The following is a 13,839-nucleotide window of genomic DNA, read 5'->3' as shown; positions in this document are numbered from 1 at the left end:
TCCCGTCTTAGCCTCCCAAATTCTGGGGTTGTAAGCATATTCCCGCAATGCCTGGCTATAATTTCATTTATTCTAATCTCTTATTTATTTTCAGCCAATAAAGACAGACATGCTTCCTGAGCAGCTCTGGGTAAGCTGCTATCCTGAATGTTCTTAAGAAATCTGGGATGCTCTTCCTAACCCTGGGTGGCTATGGTCAACTTAGAGAGACCTGGTCACATGGGACGGCTAGCTGTGTGTGGCAGTGTGGAATAGACACAGAGCCGTGTAGACTCATAGCTTTTAGAAGCTCAGAAAGGAATTGCTAAGGAGACCAAGAAGAGGCAGCTGAAGGCTGAAGGGGAAAAGTTGAATACTGTCACATCAGGAAAGCCAAAAGGGAGTGGCCCTTGACTGTCAAAGGAACCACGGGCTAAGATACAGGGAGAGTCATGATCCTGGAGACAGCCATTTCAGCAGGAAAAAATTTAGGAAAAAAAGAACATGAATTTACCATTGATCACTTCACATAGTCATTCTGCGAGTACGATTTTGTAAGTGGTAGAATTTGGTTTATTTAAACGGCACTGATAGGCTGTCACAGGCACCAATCACGCAGTGCTAGTAATTTAACTTGTGACAGAAGTCTGTGTGTGACATGGACCCCAAGTCCTCTAGTAACACAGTTTCTTACCTTCCCTTGTTCTTAAAAGGATGTGAGATGACTAAGTGTTAGCACTTTACCTCTTGTTTTATAAAAATAATATTGAGTCGTTTTCCTTTTTTTTTTTTGTAGTACTAGGGATGGAACCCAGGGGCATTCTACTTCTGAGCTACACTCCCAGTCCTATTTTTTTTATTCTTTATTATGAAACAGGATCTGAGTTGCAAAGGACCTCACTAACTAGCTGAGGCTGTCCGTGAACCTTGATCCTCCTGTCTCAGCCTCCCGAATGCTGGGATTACAAGTGTGCGCCATCACGCCCAGCCTTGATTTCTTATTTTGTAGTATGATAGTTTGAGGCAGAACACCATTATATAGAGATAATATGTGTGCATATAAGATCACATAAAGAGAGCTTTCTGTAATTACATTAAATTTTGAAGCTAAAATAAAAACAGAACTAGGCGTGGTGGCACACTCTTGTAATCCCAGTACTTGGGAGGCTGAGACAGGGGATCACAAGGCTCAAGGCAACCTTAGCTAGCAATTTTGTGAGGCCCACTGTAACTTAGTGAGACCTTGTTTCAAAACAAAAGAAATAAAATAGGGCTGGGGGTGTAGCTCAGAGATAGAATGCCCCTGGGTCCTGGGTTCAATCCTCAGTACCACAAAATGAATAAATAAATACTATAAGAACACCAGGCATATGAATTCACAGAATTTAAAAATAAATGCCAAATGTAAATGTTTTTTACTTATATTTTCATGATATGTTTATATTTATTTTTTGTATATTCTAGGTTCAACTGGCTCAGATATTTTCAGTTGATGCCTGAGCACCACTGGAAATTTTAATAAAATGTCCGTGTCCGTGCCCTTCCCTTTTCTCCTAATTTCTTTTCATTTTTTTCCTTTTTGGATCCTTGCAAAAGTAAAATATGTTGCATTTGAACAGAAGGCCACGCCCTCCTCACCCACAAAAAGGAAGCAGAAATGCCACTTGCCACTCATTTCCAGGAAGTATCTCGCATTCATGAGCATCCGTCCTTGAGGCTTGAGCTCCAACTGGTTGAGAGAGACAGAGAAACATCAGTGAGAAGGTGAGGCCAGCCCGGAGCTCAATGGCGTCATGAGCGGCTGCTTTGGGGATGGCTGGAGGTTTCCATCATAGGAACAAGCCTTGCTCTTTTTCAGATCATTCCTACCGGTTATCACCCGAGTAGCGCAGCACCAGTGTTGACAGCCTTCCCCTCGCTACAGCACCTCAGCAATTCATGAATCTACTTGGACAATGAGCATTACATATAGAAGAAACTAAACTCTAAACCAGATTCTACTTGATTCTCTTGTTCCGAGATGCCTGTCATCTGAAGAGCTGGAAGAAGGCAGACTGGCATCTTAATCACAACAAAAGCATGCTAGATACCAAAAAGGCTCCCCTGGGGAATGTTGGCATGTATTTGTCTTTTAAGATCACTTTAGTGACAAAAACTAAAATACATACTTTCCTAAAAAGTACTGTTTTTTCCCCCCCACGAGGTTAAAAATACAAAACTGATATAAAAAAAAATGTGGTTTTAGGGTTACTGTCCTTTCTACTTGAAATCTGTAACTTGAAAATCTTTTGAGTGAATTTTTAAAATCTAAGTTATAAGAAGCAAAAAGCAGAAAAGTGAGATTTTTCTCCTTTGGTGTAAACAATAAAAAGCATTTTCTGGATTTCAGACTGTGTGAAAGCAGTTTTTAATGATCTATTTTATTCCATTTTCTGTTCCAGCAGATCCTCATTAGAATTTTCATGCTTTCATATTTTACCTTTAACGTTTTAAAAATATTTGCGCTTTGCAAACACTTGGGGTGCTCACGCGAATGGTGGATGACAGTCTTCTTAGCACTTTACTTTCACAGAGTCAACTAAGTGAATTCATTAAGGCTGAAAAACAGTTCCCAGGGACCGGCAAAGTGTGGATAAAGAAGACCAAACACGAAATGAGTCTTTGTTCTCCCCGCTCATATTCGTATATTTTGACAAGTAACAGGTTTCCCAATTAAGGGGAATTTGTGATATTTCCATGCTTATCTTTTAAAAATACATATACTTTTATTGGTGCACTGTAGTCTCACAACATAATAAAGTTCAGAGTGGTCGGGACGTACGTGTCCATAGCATTTGCTAAGCTTACCCTCTGTGCATATCTTAACAGTTACAAACCAGTTTTGCCAGTCTTTCATGGCCTAACGTCCCTCCCTTCTTCATCTCACATAGATGTCAAAGTGCTCTGAATATGCCAACACCTTCCTGTTGTCCTTAGTAAGTGATCGTGGTCCTTATTAAATCACCAATGAGTAAGCGGTGGTAGAGAGTCTGCTGACCCAGACCCAAAGTCTGTTCATCAAAGTGCTCTGAATATGTCAATACCTTCTTATTGTTCTTAATAAATGATCGTGGTTCTTATTAAATCAGCAATGAGTTAGTGGTGGTAGAGAGTCCGCTGACCCAAAGCCAATGTAATCCTCCTGCCTTTAAGATGGCAGAGAAATTCTGAGCTAGCCATCAGCTAGCATCCTGATGTTTACACTTTAATAGAGCTCACGGCTCTGGCATTTACCCATATTTCTGTCTTCCCGTTGTTCTTCCTGCACCTCTCGGCCAGCGAGTAGAGCTCTACTGTTGTTTCAGATATGAGGTCCACATTCTTGCCCTTTACGATGATCTGCATCACTCTCCCCTTATTGATGTGGGCGTCGAAAGTGCTGTCCCAAGGCGGGTACATGGTTGGCTTTTTCTGGATGTACATCTGCCCATTTTCTAGAAACGGAAAGATAATGTTCTCATTACTGCTTTGGCCAGTTCTGGGGAATTACTTAATTCACCTGAACAGTGGCATCTCGGCCCTCTGTTCCCAAAGATATATCATTCTGTTGTGAAGCCAAAAAATAAAATGTAAGCAAAACAGTCTAGGACAGAAGGAGACAGTCCCATGGTCTAGATACAAGGTAATGCACAGAGTCACACAAGCCCAAGGTGGATAATAAATAAATTTTCTTTCTTTCTCTCTCTCTTTCTCTCTCTCTTTTTCTCTCTCTCTCTTTCTTTCTTTCTTTCTTTCTTTCTTTCTTTCTTTCTTTCTTTCTTTCTTTCTGTCTGTCTGTCTTTCTTTCTGTCTGTCTTTTATCTTTTTCTTCTACTCCTTTCTCTCTTTCTTTCTTTCTTTCTTTCTTTCTTTCTTTCTTTCTTTCTCTTTCTCTCTTCTTTCTTATTGTGGTACTGTGATAGAACTCAGAGGCATTCTACCTCTGATCTATACCCCCAGCCCTATTTTATTTTGAAATAGGATATTACTAAGTCACAAAGGGTTTCACTAAATTGTGAGGCTGGCCTTGAACCTGAGATACTTCTGTCTCAGTCTCTCAAGTGTGCCACTACATCCAGATGAAAATAAACTTAAATAAAACACGTTTAAAGCTTTTGAGATCTTCCTTTATTAACCTATAAAGGCTTGGTTATATGGCCCATTAATTTCCCTGACATCTGGTAAAAAAAAATGGTCAATCTAAAACTGCTACGTTTATCTGAAAGAAACTGTGCCATAATTTAAGTTTATAATGAATATGCTTTTAAAAGGATATTTAAACTTTTCCATATGATATATACATTAAGAGGCAATAAATAACCTTTAAAACAGAGTGAGTGAACCATTATTTCCTTCTCTAATTTGTGTGTATGTATGTGTGTATGTGTGTGTGTGTGTGTGTGTGTGTGTGTGTGTGTGTGTGTGTTTGGGGGAGGATAACTGAGGATTGAATCCAGAGGTGTTCTATTATTAGTTAGACCCTTAGCCCTATTTTATTTTATTTATTTCTTGGTACTGGGGATTGAACCAGGAGCATTCTACCTTTGAGCTCTACTCCCAGCCCCCCTTTTTATGCTGAAACATAGTCTCATTAAGTTGTTGAGGATCTCCCTAAGATGCTAAGGCTGGCCTTGAACCTGCGATCCTCCTCTCTCAGCCTCTCAAGTACTGGGGTTACAGATATGCACCAATGTGCCTGGCTCTACTTTTTATTTGGAGAGAGGGTCTCCCTAAGTTGCTCAAGGCTGGCCGCAAACACATGATCCTTCTGCCTCAGCCTCCCAAGTCCCTGGGATTGCTGGCGTGTGTCATGGGTCCGTCTCTAACTCTTGAGTGAAGATGTATTTCACATTCACCATGCATCCTAAATAAAACATGACAGGTAACTCAGAGAAGTGGTGGCCAGTAAAGGTGACTATGGACAAGGCAGGCGAGGAACCTGGTCATGGGTAGGGACAGGAGCTATGGCCAGGACAACTCTGTACAGGAAACCCCCGCCAAAGCCGCAAGGATGCTGGGAAAGTGTTTCCTAGTGGACTGAGTCGTTTTGTCCTGTCCTTCCTCCATGGCTCCACTTCCTGGCCAAAGGATGCTGGAAGAGCAGCGGGGGGATAGAAATACAGGTATTTGCATGTTTGTTTCTCTTTGTTTCTGCCCCATAAAGTGGCAGATGTAGCAATTCCGAGGGGTTGATAAAACAAAAGGGAAAAAAATCCACTCAAGGCCGGGACATAAAACAGTCCAGCTCTCGAGGGTCCCCTCTCTACAATGCACGAGGCTGAGTGGAACAGGCCTTTAGCAGGTGTTAAATTAATATTTATTTTGAGAGATATACAAGGAGTCAAATGAGTTGAAACTTCAACTTTTATGTAAACTTGGCCAAGAGAAGGATAAGCCAGGACACTGTTGGGGAAGAAATATGAAAGGGAAGAGTTTTATGGCTTGATTACAAATTTAACTATAGTTTGGGCTTTTTAGAAGCTAACCGTGATATTAATGAACACAGTAACATTTTACTTGCATGAACTTGAAGTTTCCCCATTAAAGAATTCCTTTCAGTTATAATGACTCGCCATGCCAGGAGGAAGGGCAAAATTCCAAGGGCAAATTCTTTCTTTCTTTCTTTCTTTCTTTCTTTCTTTCTTTCTTTCTTTCTTTCTTTCTTTCTTTTTTTACATTTCTATCCACTAGGTTTGTAACATCCTCAAAAGAGAACCGAAACCCAGGGGCCTAATCTATACACAGTTGAGTGTTACCATTTTCAAAGACTTACAGACTCGCAGCCTGTGGCCTGTTTGTCCCTGTTCCTTGACCCATCATGAAAGATGCAACCTCAGGTCCCAGAGATCCAAAGGTGTTTAACTTCTGTAGGAGGTATACTTGAAGGAGGTGTACTCAGAGTAATTTCTCTTCAGACACAACCAAAACAAGAACCAAATTTCAAATGTTCAAACTCTACAGGCTAACCTTTTGGGGCAGCTCCCTAAACCCCCAAGAAAAAAAAAACAAAAAAACAAACTAAAACAAAACAAAATAATGATAATAAAAAAACCCAAAGAGTTTTCTTCTTTTCTAGCAAGTTTTTTTTGATCCATAAGGCTGATTAGACCAAATTCAAAGGCGAAGCCAAAAGAAGTGGGGTGGGGGAATATAAAGAGACTCCCAGGAGGTGAATGTCAGTAAGACCTGAAGTTACAAAGGACTGGATCTGGGGAGACCCATTAAGTCCAAAGCAGCTTTGAAAAACTCAGACGTTTTGCACTTCAAAGATGTCTGTGACATTTGAAAGGTTTTAGGTTAGAAGCAAGTGGCATTCTCACTTTAAACAGGAGAGAACTCTGGGTAGAAAGGGAAATCAAGACCATGCAGACAGTCTCCTGTGCTTTGAAGTTCTCTCTGTGACTTGGAGGATGAAGGGAGCCAGAGGGAAAATGCCTTTGGTTGGGTGGGGGAGCAGCAGAGGAGGGTTTAGAACCCCGGAATTCTGAGCTGAAAGCGTCCAGCCAGAGGTTCTTGACATCTGCAAATGCCACCCCATGGGGCCTCTTTAGGACTGCCCTCCATAAAATAACATATGCCAATCTGTCCCCTGTTCTCCTCTCTTCCCTTTACTGTACTTAATTTTCTTTGCAGCACTTATTTAATTCAATTAACTAATTAATTATTTTTGGTGGTGGTGGGAATTGAACCCATGGGCATTCTACTTCTGAGCTACACTCCTGGCCCTATTTTTTTATTCTTTATTTTGAAACAAGGTCTCATTAAGTTGTGGACGGCCTCACCAAGTAGCTGAGGCTGGCCACAAACCCGGATCCTCCAGTCTCAGCCTCCCAAGTACTGGAATTACAAGTGTGCGCCCCACACCTGGCTTAATCATTATTTACCACATTGCACTTTAGCTTGTTGCCTGTCTTCCTGTTAGGACGGAAGCTGTATGGGGAAGGTCCTCTTTCTGGACTCTTCTGATTTGCTTGGTTCTCTCTCTATTCTAGCTCCAGGTATCTCATTTAGACTCTCCATAAACACACGTGTGTGTGTGTGTGTGTGTGTGTGTGTGTGTGTGTAGGTGTACATGTGTGTGTGTAAATCAATTGTGATAACCTCTATAATTATTGCAAAGTAATTCTCTTTGAATTTCTCTTCTTCCACAAAATGTCTGGATATAGGGAAACAGGAAAATATAGTGAGGCTGGGATGGTCTTAGAATAAGATCATCTTATCTTGCCTTTCCTTTGGAAAGTCCACAATTTTTCAATTTTTTAAATTTATTTTTTTGGTAATTGATGTTCTAAGGATTGAACTCAGGAGCATTCTATGTCTGAGTTTTACCCTCAACCCCTTTTATTTTTTATTTCAAAACAGGGTCTTGCTATGCTGCGGAGACTGGCCTGAAACCTGTGATCCTCCTGTCTCAGCCTCCCCAGTGCTGGGATTAAAGGCATGCACCACCATGACTGGTCCACAAGAATCTTAAAATGAAGAAGCGGGGGTCAAGTGGCCAGGAGAGATCCCCTACACTATAGGACCGCTTTAACAACATTCTAATCCCACCAAAGAAAACTTGGGTAGCTAACATCTTTTTTACACCACCAGGAACTGCCTATAAACATTCACATTTGACAGAACATAATTATTCTTTTATTCAGAAAGGATCTTAGTCAAGTGCAAATTACTCAAATTTGAATTCTGATGGCTAATTGTAGATTCCTCCTAATTTTTGTTAGCTAAGGAAAGCAGTAAGAAGGCTACAGTTGATCCAAGATCAATTAAGATTAGACAGTCTTAACTGACCTACCACCATTTAAAGCAAGCAGTTTATCAATATAGGTTGTACATATTTCACTTTGGCTCAATGGGTTCTTTCTCATCAACACCTCAACAGTTTCCAACACCCAAATTTCTTTTATTCTTTATATGAAAAAAGCGAAGTAGTGAACTTGAATCACCAGAGAGTCACAAGGTCCTGGTTCAGAGTTCATCTCCAGTGGGTGTTCTTGGGGTGTTCTTGTGGAAGCCCTTGGCTTTGCTTGGCAACAATGACCTTGAAGCTCCTGCCAAGCCTTACTTTGCAGCCAGAGCTACCGCCACCTCTCCCACCTCGAACCCGCGCTCGGTCTTACCTGATTCCACATACTCTTTGACCAGCACGGCACAGTAAGGATTCACAGCGTCACCTTGACAAGTCTGGCAGGATCCACCATCAAAGTTGGACAAACCAATTCGAAGAAATGGGGACATGGCTGCTCCCTGGTGGAAGAGGACAGAAGACAAATCCCGTTTGGGTGCTAAAAGATGTTATTATTTTGGTTGCCCCAACTCCAGTTTCTTTCACCGACAGCCAGAGGCTCAACTGGGTCAACCAGCCATTTGCACAAATGCTTTTGTCTCCCCTTCTGCAAAGTACACTCCTGGACTCACTCCAAACCACACACCGACTTGACGTAGGCAGAGGCACTCTCGACCACTCTGCACCCAACCTCCTTAGTGAGAATGAATGAAAGAGTGAATTCCTCTCAGTCTAATGGACTTATGGTTAATAGTTCCAGAGTGAGGAGAAAGCTTTCCAACATTTTGTTTCTTCTGCTATTCAAGTAGATGCCCAAGAAACAGGGCACACACACAGCAATCAGAAAACCAATTTATAAAGAGCAAGTCTATTTTGGTCACACTAAATATGACACCGCAAAATTATTACACGGTCTATTTATGTGTGTAGTGGAATTGGCTCTAGGCATTTAACAGCTGATCCTTATTTACTCTGAATATTTTCAGAAAGGTCTGCTTTCTTCAGTCATACATACACACATGGAATAAGCCTTCAAACAACATTAAGTACCACTTAAACTATTGACCACTGTAAAAGAGTGCCTTATTGTCAAAGGATAAACAAAGTACTTTACAAATGCAAAAAAAAATTTGCAGTAATAATTGTGTTTTCCTAGAGACTTGGGTTAAAATTACCAGAGTGTTGGTGATAGGTTCCAGGAATCTAATTGGATTCTTCGTCTCCTGTCCCATATTCTTTTGCCCTGACAGTTCATCTTAACACTTTTACTTTTTTTTAACCTGCTTTTCTACAAGTTACCATTAATCTAAAACTACCATTTGGTATTTAGGAAAAAATTTATTTTTTTGCTTCCTCTCCTCTCTCTTGAGTCTTTCTGGCCTCACACATTTTCTTAAATTTTCTTAAGTAAGCTAAAGCTATTGAAGACAGAGCATTCATATTCTCTCCCCTCCCCTCCCCTCCCCTCCCCTCCCCTCCCCTCCCCTCCCCTCCCCTCCTCTCCTCTTCTTCTCTTCTCTTCTCTTCTCTTCTCTTCTCTTCTCTTCTCTTCTCTTCTCTTCTCTTCTCTCTCTCTCTCTCTCTCTCTCTCTCTCTCTCTCTCTCTCTCTCTCTCTCTCTCTCTCTCTCTCTCTCTCTCTCTCTCTCCTACTTTTGTTTGAAGAAAGAAAACTATTTGGAATAATAGAAACAGAGGCAAAAATCAGTAACACACTGGAAACCTTGGGCCTGTAGTAGCTAATCTAAGTCTCAAGGGTTCTCCATTGCTCTGGAATGCTGATGTTCTTTGGATAATTTTTGAATCTACAGAGAGTCAAATTGGGGGCTCCTGACAGGTGCTATTAATTTCAGAGAAATTAATGAAGTCTTAATTTCCCACAGAGTTCAGAGATGGCTGTGTAGCTATGATTTGTCAGATATTCTTCGTCGCTGAAACATTTTCTGTGCACCCCCTCCCTGTTGAACACCAGCTAGATGACTTCTGGCTTTGTCTGTCGGGGGCCCCCTCTGCCCTCTGGAGTTAGAATTCTTAGGCATGTGTTAGGCTGTCAGATGAAAGTTCAAGGAGAGAGCTTTTTTGAGATCCTCTTCTTCTCTGAGCCAGTCAGGTCTTCCAGATTTATCTCTATTTCTCCAGAGCGGGGGAAAATCCTGAAGAATTCTCTTTGCTTACAGAAGTATAAACCATGTATGGACTGTCAAAGATTTCTTAATACAAATAAGGGTAAGTAACTCATTCTGATTTGAGTCTTGGCGGCATTCTACCTCTGAGCTACATCACAGCTCTTTTTATTTATTTATTTTTTGAAACAGGGTCTCACTAGGTTGTGGAGAGTCTCACTGTGTTGTTAAGACTGGTCTTGAACCTGTGATCCTCCAGTCTCAAGCTTCCAAGTACTGGGATGATAGGTGTGTGCCACCACACCTGGCCCGCCTTCTGTTTAGACTTCACTCTTCCCCTTCTGAGCCACACTGCAGACTCATAAAGCCTGAGTTACAACTGCTCTGACCTTTGGAGACTTATCACTCCACTATTTCCAAGTTGGGTTCCTAATTGGGCAGCAACGCTCATCCTTCTCAGAAATAGATGGAAACCTCTAGGGTTACCAGGGTTTTTATCACAGTGTGGCAGGAGGTGCAGAAAAACCCTCTCTTTTCCCAAAGCTCTTGCTTAGATCTCAACGATTTCTTATTTAACTGGCAACACAGACTCAAATTCACTGCATATCACCTGGCTCACCCACACTATTTTCTCACCCATAGCCTTTAGACAGTTCGCCCAGTGCACTGATCTGTCTGATGGCTGAGTTACTGTCTCTCTTTCTAAAGCTCTATCTATGGCGACATGATCTGACATGAGTTTTCACGTTTAGAAGACAGAATTGGCATGTATGTGGATATATCTGTCAAGAGCCAAGAAGATGTGTAATAAGCACACACAAGGATGGAATTAACATAAAATATCTGTGTAGGCTGCCTTGCGGGGGCTCAGAGCTGATGAGAGGGAGAGGGGAGATTCCACTGGGTGCTAAAATAGAAAGGAGAGTTCCTTGTATACAAGAATATAAGTGCTGAAATAGCATACTGAAATAGCATGCCTCAGGACTGGCTTGCCAACCTGTCTTTGGTGGACTCTAAGTTCCCATCAGTCTCACCTCTGCTCTCCATCCACAGAGGTTTCACTTTGCCACAAACATGTCAACGAGATGGCCAATGAGCTGGGTTGTTTCTATCAAGGCAGGGGCCAGGTCCCAGGTCCCTCTACCGCATCTACTGCATCTCATCTGAGCAATAGTATCTCTGTCCTGGACATTTCCACCTCTCTCTAGTCATCTCCAGGTCCATCCTTGTAAGTATCCACCAGGCACCACACAGAACACTCCATTTTCCCTTGCAAACTTCCTCTTCTTTTATTTCGCCAGCTCAGTGTCTGGTCTTGTGACAGCCTAACGTTCTTTTTTTCGTATGTATGTATGTATGTATGTATGTATGTATGTATGTATGTATGTGTATGGTACTGGGAATCGACACACTGCAGTAGCCGTTGATCCCGCCTCTCTCTCCTCTCTCCTCTCTCCCCCCTCCTCCCTCCTCCCTCTCTCTCTCTCTCTCTCTCTCTCTCTCTCTCTCTCTCTCTCTCTCTCCCTCTCTCCTCTCTCCTCTCTCCTCTCTCCTCCCTCCTTCCCGCCCTCCCTCCGTCTGTCTGTCTGTCTCTCTCTCTCTCTCTCTCTCTCTCTCTCTCTCTCTCTCTCTCTCTCTCTCCATGTCTAGTCTTGGCCACTCTCATCTCCTGACACATCCATGCTGAAACTTGATCTTTTCAGCACCTTACACTGCCAGTCTTTCTCTGGCTGCTTCATAGGACTAGACTTGTAGTCAAGTTGCACCTTCTTCCTGGAATGTCTTCCTATTGCAACTCTTCATCCCTCTCCCCTCTCATCCTTCAAGCTCCTTCTCAGTCTCTACCTCCTCTTGGAAGCCTCTCTTCCATTCACCTCCATCTCCCTTCCTACCAGTGCATCTCAGTGGGCTCCCCTCGGTCCTCCAGGATCCTGTGGCTCCCCGGGTCCACTGCACGCTATTGAACCCTGTGGAATCCCAGCAGGCTCTCTCCTCTGGTGTCCTTGAGACACCTTCTAAGCTCCAAAGAGGGACTGTATCCCAACTACAGAAGTCTGCCTGGTTTTATCTCCAATATGCTTGGTAGAAACTCCTCTGATCGAATGTTGATGGGCACCTAACTTCCCTGTTCCTGAGACAAGAGAAGAATTTCCTTTACTATCACATTTAAAAAAATAAATTCAGTCACCTTGTGGGATGGGGAAAGAGTGTCTGTGCCTATACTGTCATACTTTCCTAGAATGCCTTATTAGATTAGCATGCTTTATTGCAGTCACATTTCTCTCCCTTCACAAGTTAGTGGGTTCCTAGAGTAACGACCACAAGTTAGTTGATCATCTCTGTGTCTTCGGAGCGAATGCCCCTGTCTGACACGTGATAGAGGTTCAAAGCATTTTTGCTAAGGGAGCTTGTTTTCAGAAGCAACATTTTTACATCATCTCTTAATCTCATGCACGAGTTTTACCTGCAAGGATATGCAATGATTAAACTAAGCAACCGACAGTTGTAGAGGAAGTCAGCAGCAAAGAAACCTCCCGGCACATGTTCCAGGCAGAAGATCGATGCCCGGGTGAACTCAGCTGCTGGAGTCATTTAACCTCTCTCAGCGGGTTTTCTCATTTGGAAAGTGCTGCTATTATTACTGTGAGTCTCAGAGGGCTATGAGAATTAAATGGGAAAACGCACATAATATGCTTAGAACGGGGCTGGCGCATCGTAACCTCTCCATAAATGTTAGTTATTAGTATTATAACTCTGATATATTTTCTAACGGCCTTTCCTTTTTATTGATATGCACCACATAGGTAGGAGAAGAGTGGAAATAGTCTTTTAAGGGCACACGGGGCTGAATTATGTGACCTTGCTCTGTGCTCTGCTACCGAGCTCCTGCAAAACCCTACATCTATCTCCTCTATGGTCCTTACTGCCCTCAAATACAGTCACCCAGGTGTGGGCTCTTATCATGATGGAATATCAGGTATGCTCTCTAATCTCCTGTGGTTTTGCTATTCCAGCTGCAAAATAGCATAACATGCACTTGAAATTTACAAAGAATCTTTTCTCTCATGAGTTCAACGTGTTCACCTTTAAGTGTGATCTCATTTGTCTCTGGCTTCCATGCAGGCACATGATAGATGATAATTGCTTAGCAGTGCATCTTAGGTCACAGCAGTTGAGCTGAGCTGAGAATTCTGGTCTCCTGACTCACGGTGCATTGACTCACCTGCTTACCTACGCTGACTCACCCTCTGCAAGTCAAATCCCCAAAATGCTTTCATAGTGACGCCAAATTGTCCACATACCTGGACCTGACGGGGACAAACTCCATAGAACTAGAAAGCGATAGAAGTGCTATATACTCTCATAAGCTGGAAAAGATAATACCCAGCATTCTCTCCCTCTGGGGCAAAGGAAATAGGAATGAGCATACTTCTTTTTTTTCCCCCCTCCTTTTTTGTGGCACTTGGGATTTAACTCAGGGCATTATGCCTCTGAGCTACAATCTCAAGTCCTTTTTTTATTTTTTGTTTTGAAATAGGATCTCGGTAGGTTGTGAGAGTCTCACTACATTGCTGAGGCTGGATTCAAACCTGCTATCCTCCTGTCTCAGCCTCCCAGATACTGGTATTATAGTCTGTGCCACCACACCTGGCTTCTATCAATCATACTTTTTTGTAGTACTGGGGATGAAAGCCAGGGGATTCTACCTCCAAGCTATTCCCCCGGGCCTGTTTTACTTTTTTTATTCTTTATTTTGAAATGCAATCTCACGAAGTTATAAAGAGCCTCACTAAGTAACTGAGGCTGGCCCTGAACCAAGATTCTCCTGGGTTTACAAGTGTGCACCACCATGCCTAGCTAATCATACTTTTTATATAAAAAAGGACACCATTTTCTTTAAAGGACACCATTTTCATTGTTATCATTTAGTTAGA

General features: G+C 42.3%; 1 protein-coding gene across 3 annotated transcripts in view; it reads right to left on the bottom strand.

Annotated features, from left to right (window-relative positions):
- The window catches only part of PRKCQ (protein kinase C theta), a gene marked incomplete at both ends in the record, with an annotated part of 68,820 nt that extends 60,585 nt beyond the window's left edge, over positions 1-8,235 (bottom strand). For 2 of the 3 annotated variants that reach the window (XM_080717132.1, XM_080717133.1), the window contains 3 exons: positions 1,648-1,708; positions 3,253-3,452; positions 8,118-8,235. In XM_080717132.1, the coding sequence (XP_080573258.1) occupies positions 1,648-1,708; positions 3,253-3,452; positions 8,118-8,235 (379 nt within the window). Of the gene's footprint in view, positions 1-1,643; positions 1,709-3,252; positions 3,453-8,117 lie in introns of all 3 variants that reach the window. The other variant, XM_080717131.1, reaches the window with a different exon arrangement.
- Positions 8,236-13,839: the final 5,604 nt, after the last annotated feature.

Source organism: Muscardinus avellanarius (genome assembly GCF_963383645.1).
Source record: "Muscardinus avellanarius genome assembly, chromosome: 20".
In the NCBI taxonomy this organism is placed as follows: Eukaryota; Metazoa; Chordata; class Mammalia; order Rodentia; family Gliridae; genus Muscardinus; species Muscardinus avellanarius.
Note: the sequence above shows the minus strand (reverse complement) of the source record. Positions and strands in the feature narration are given on the sequence as shown.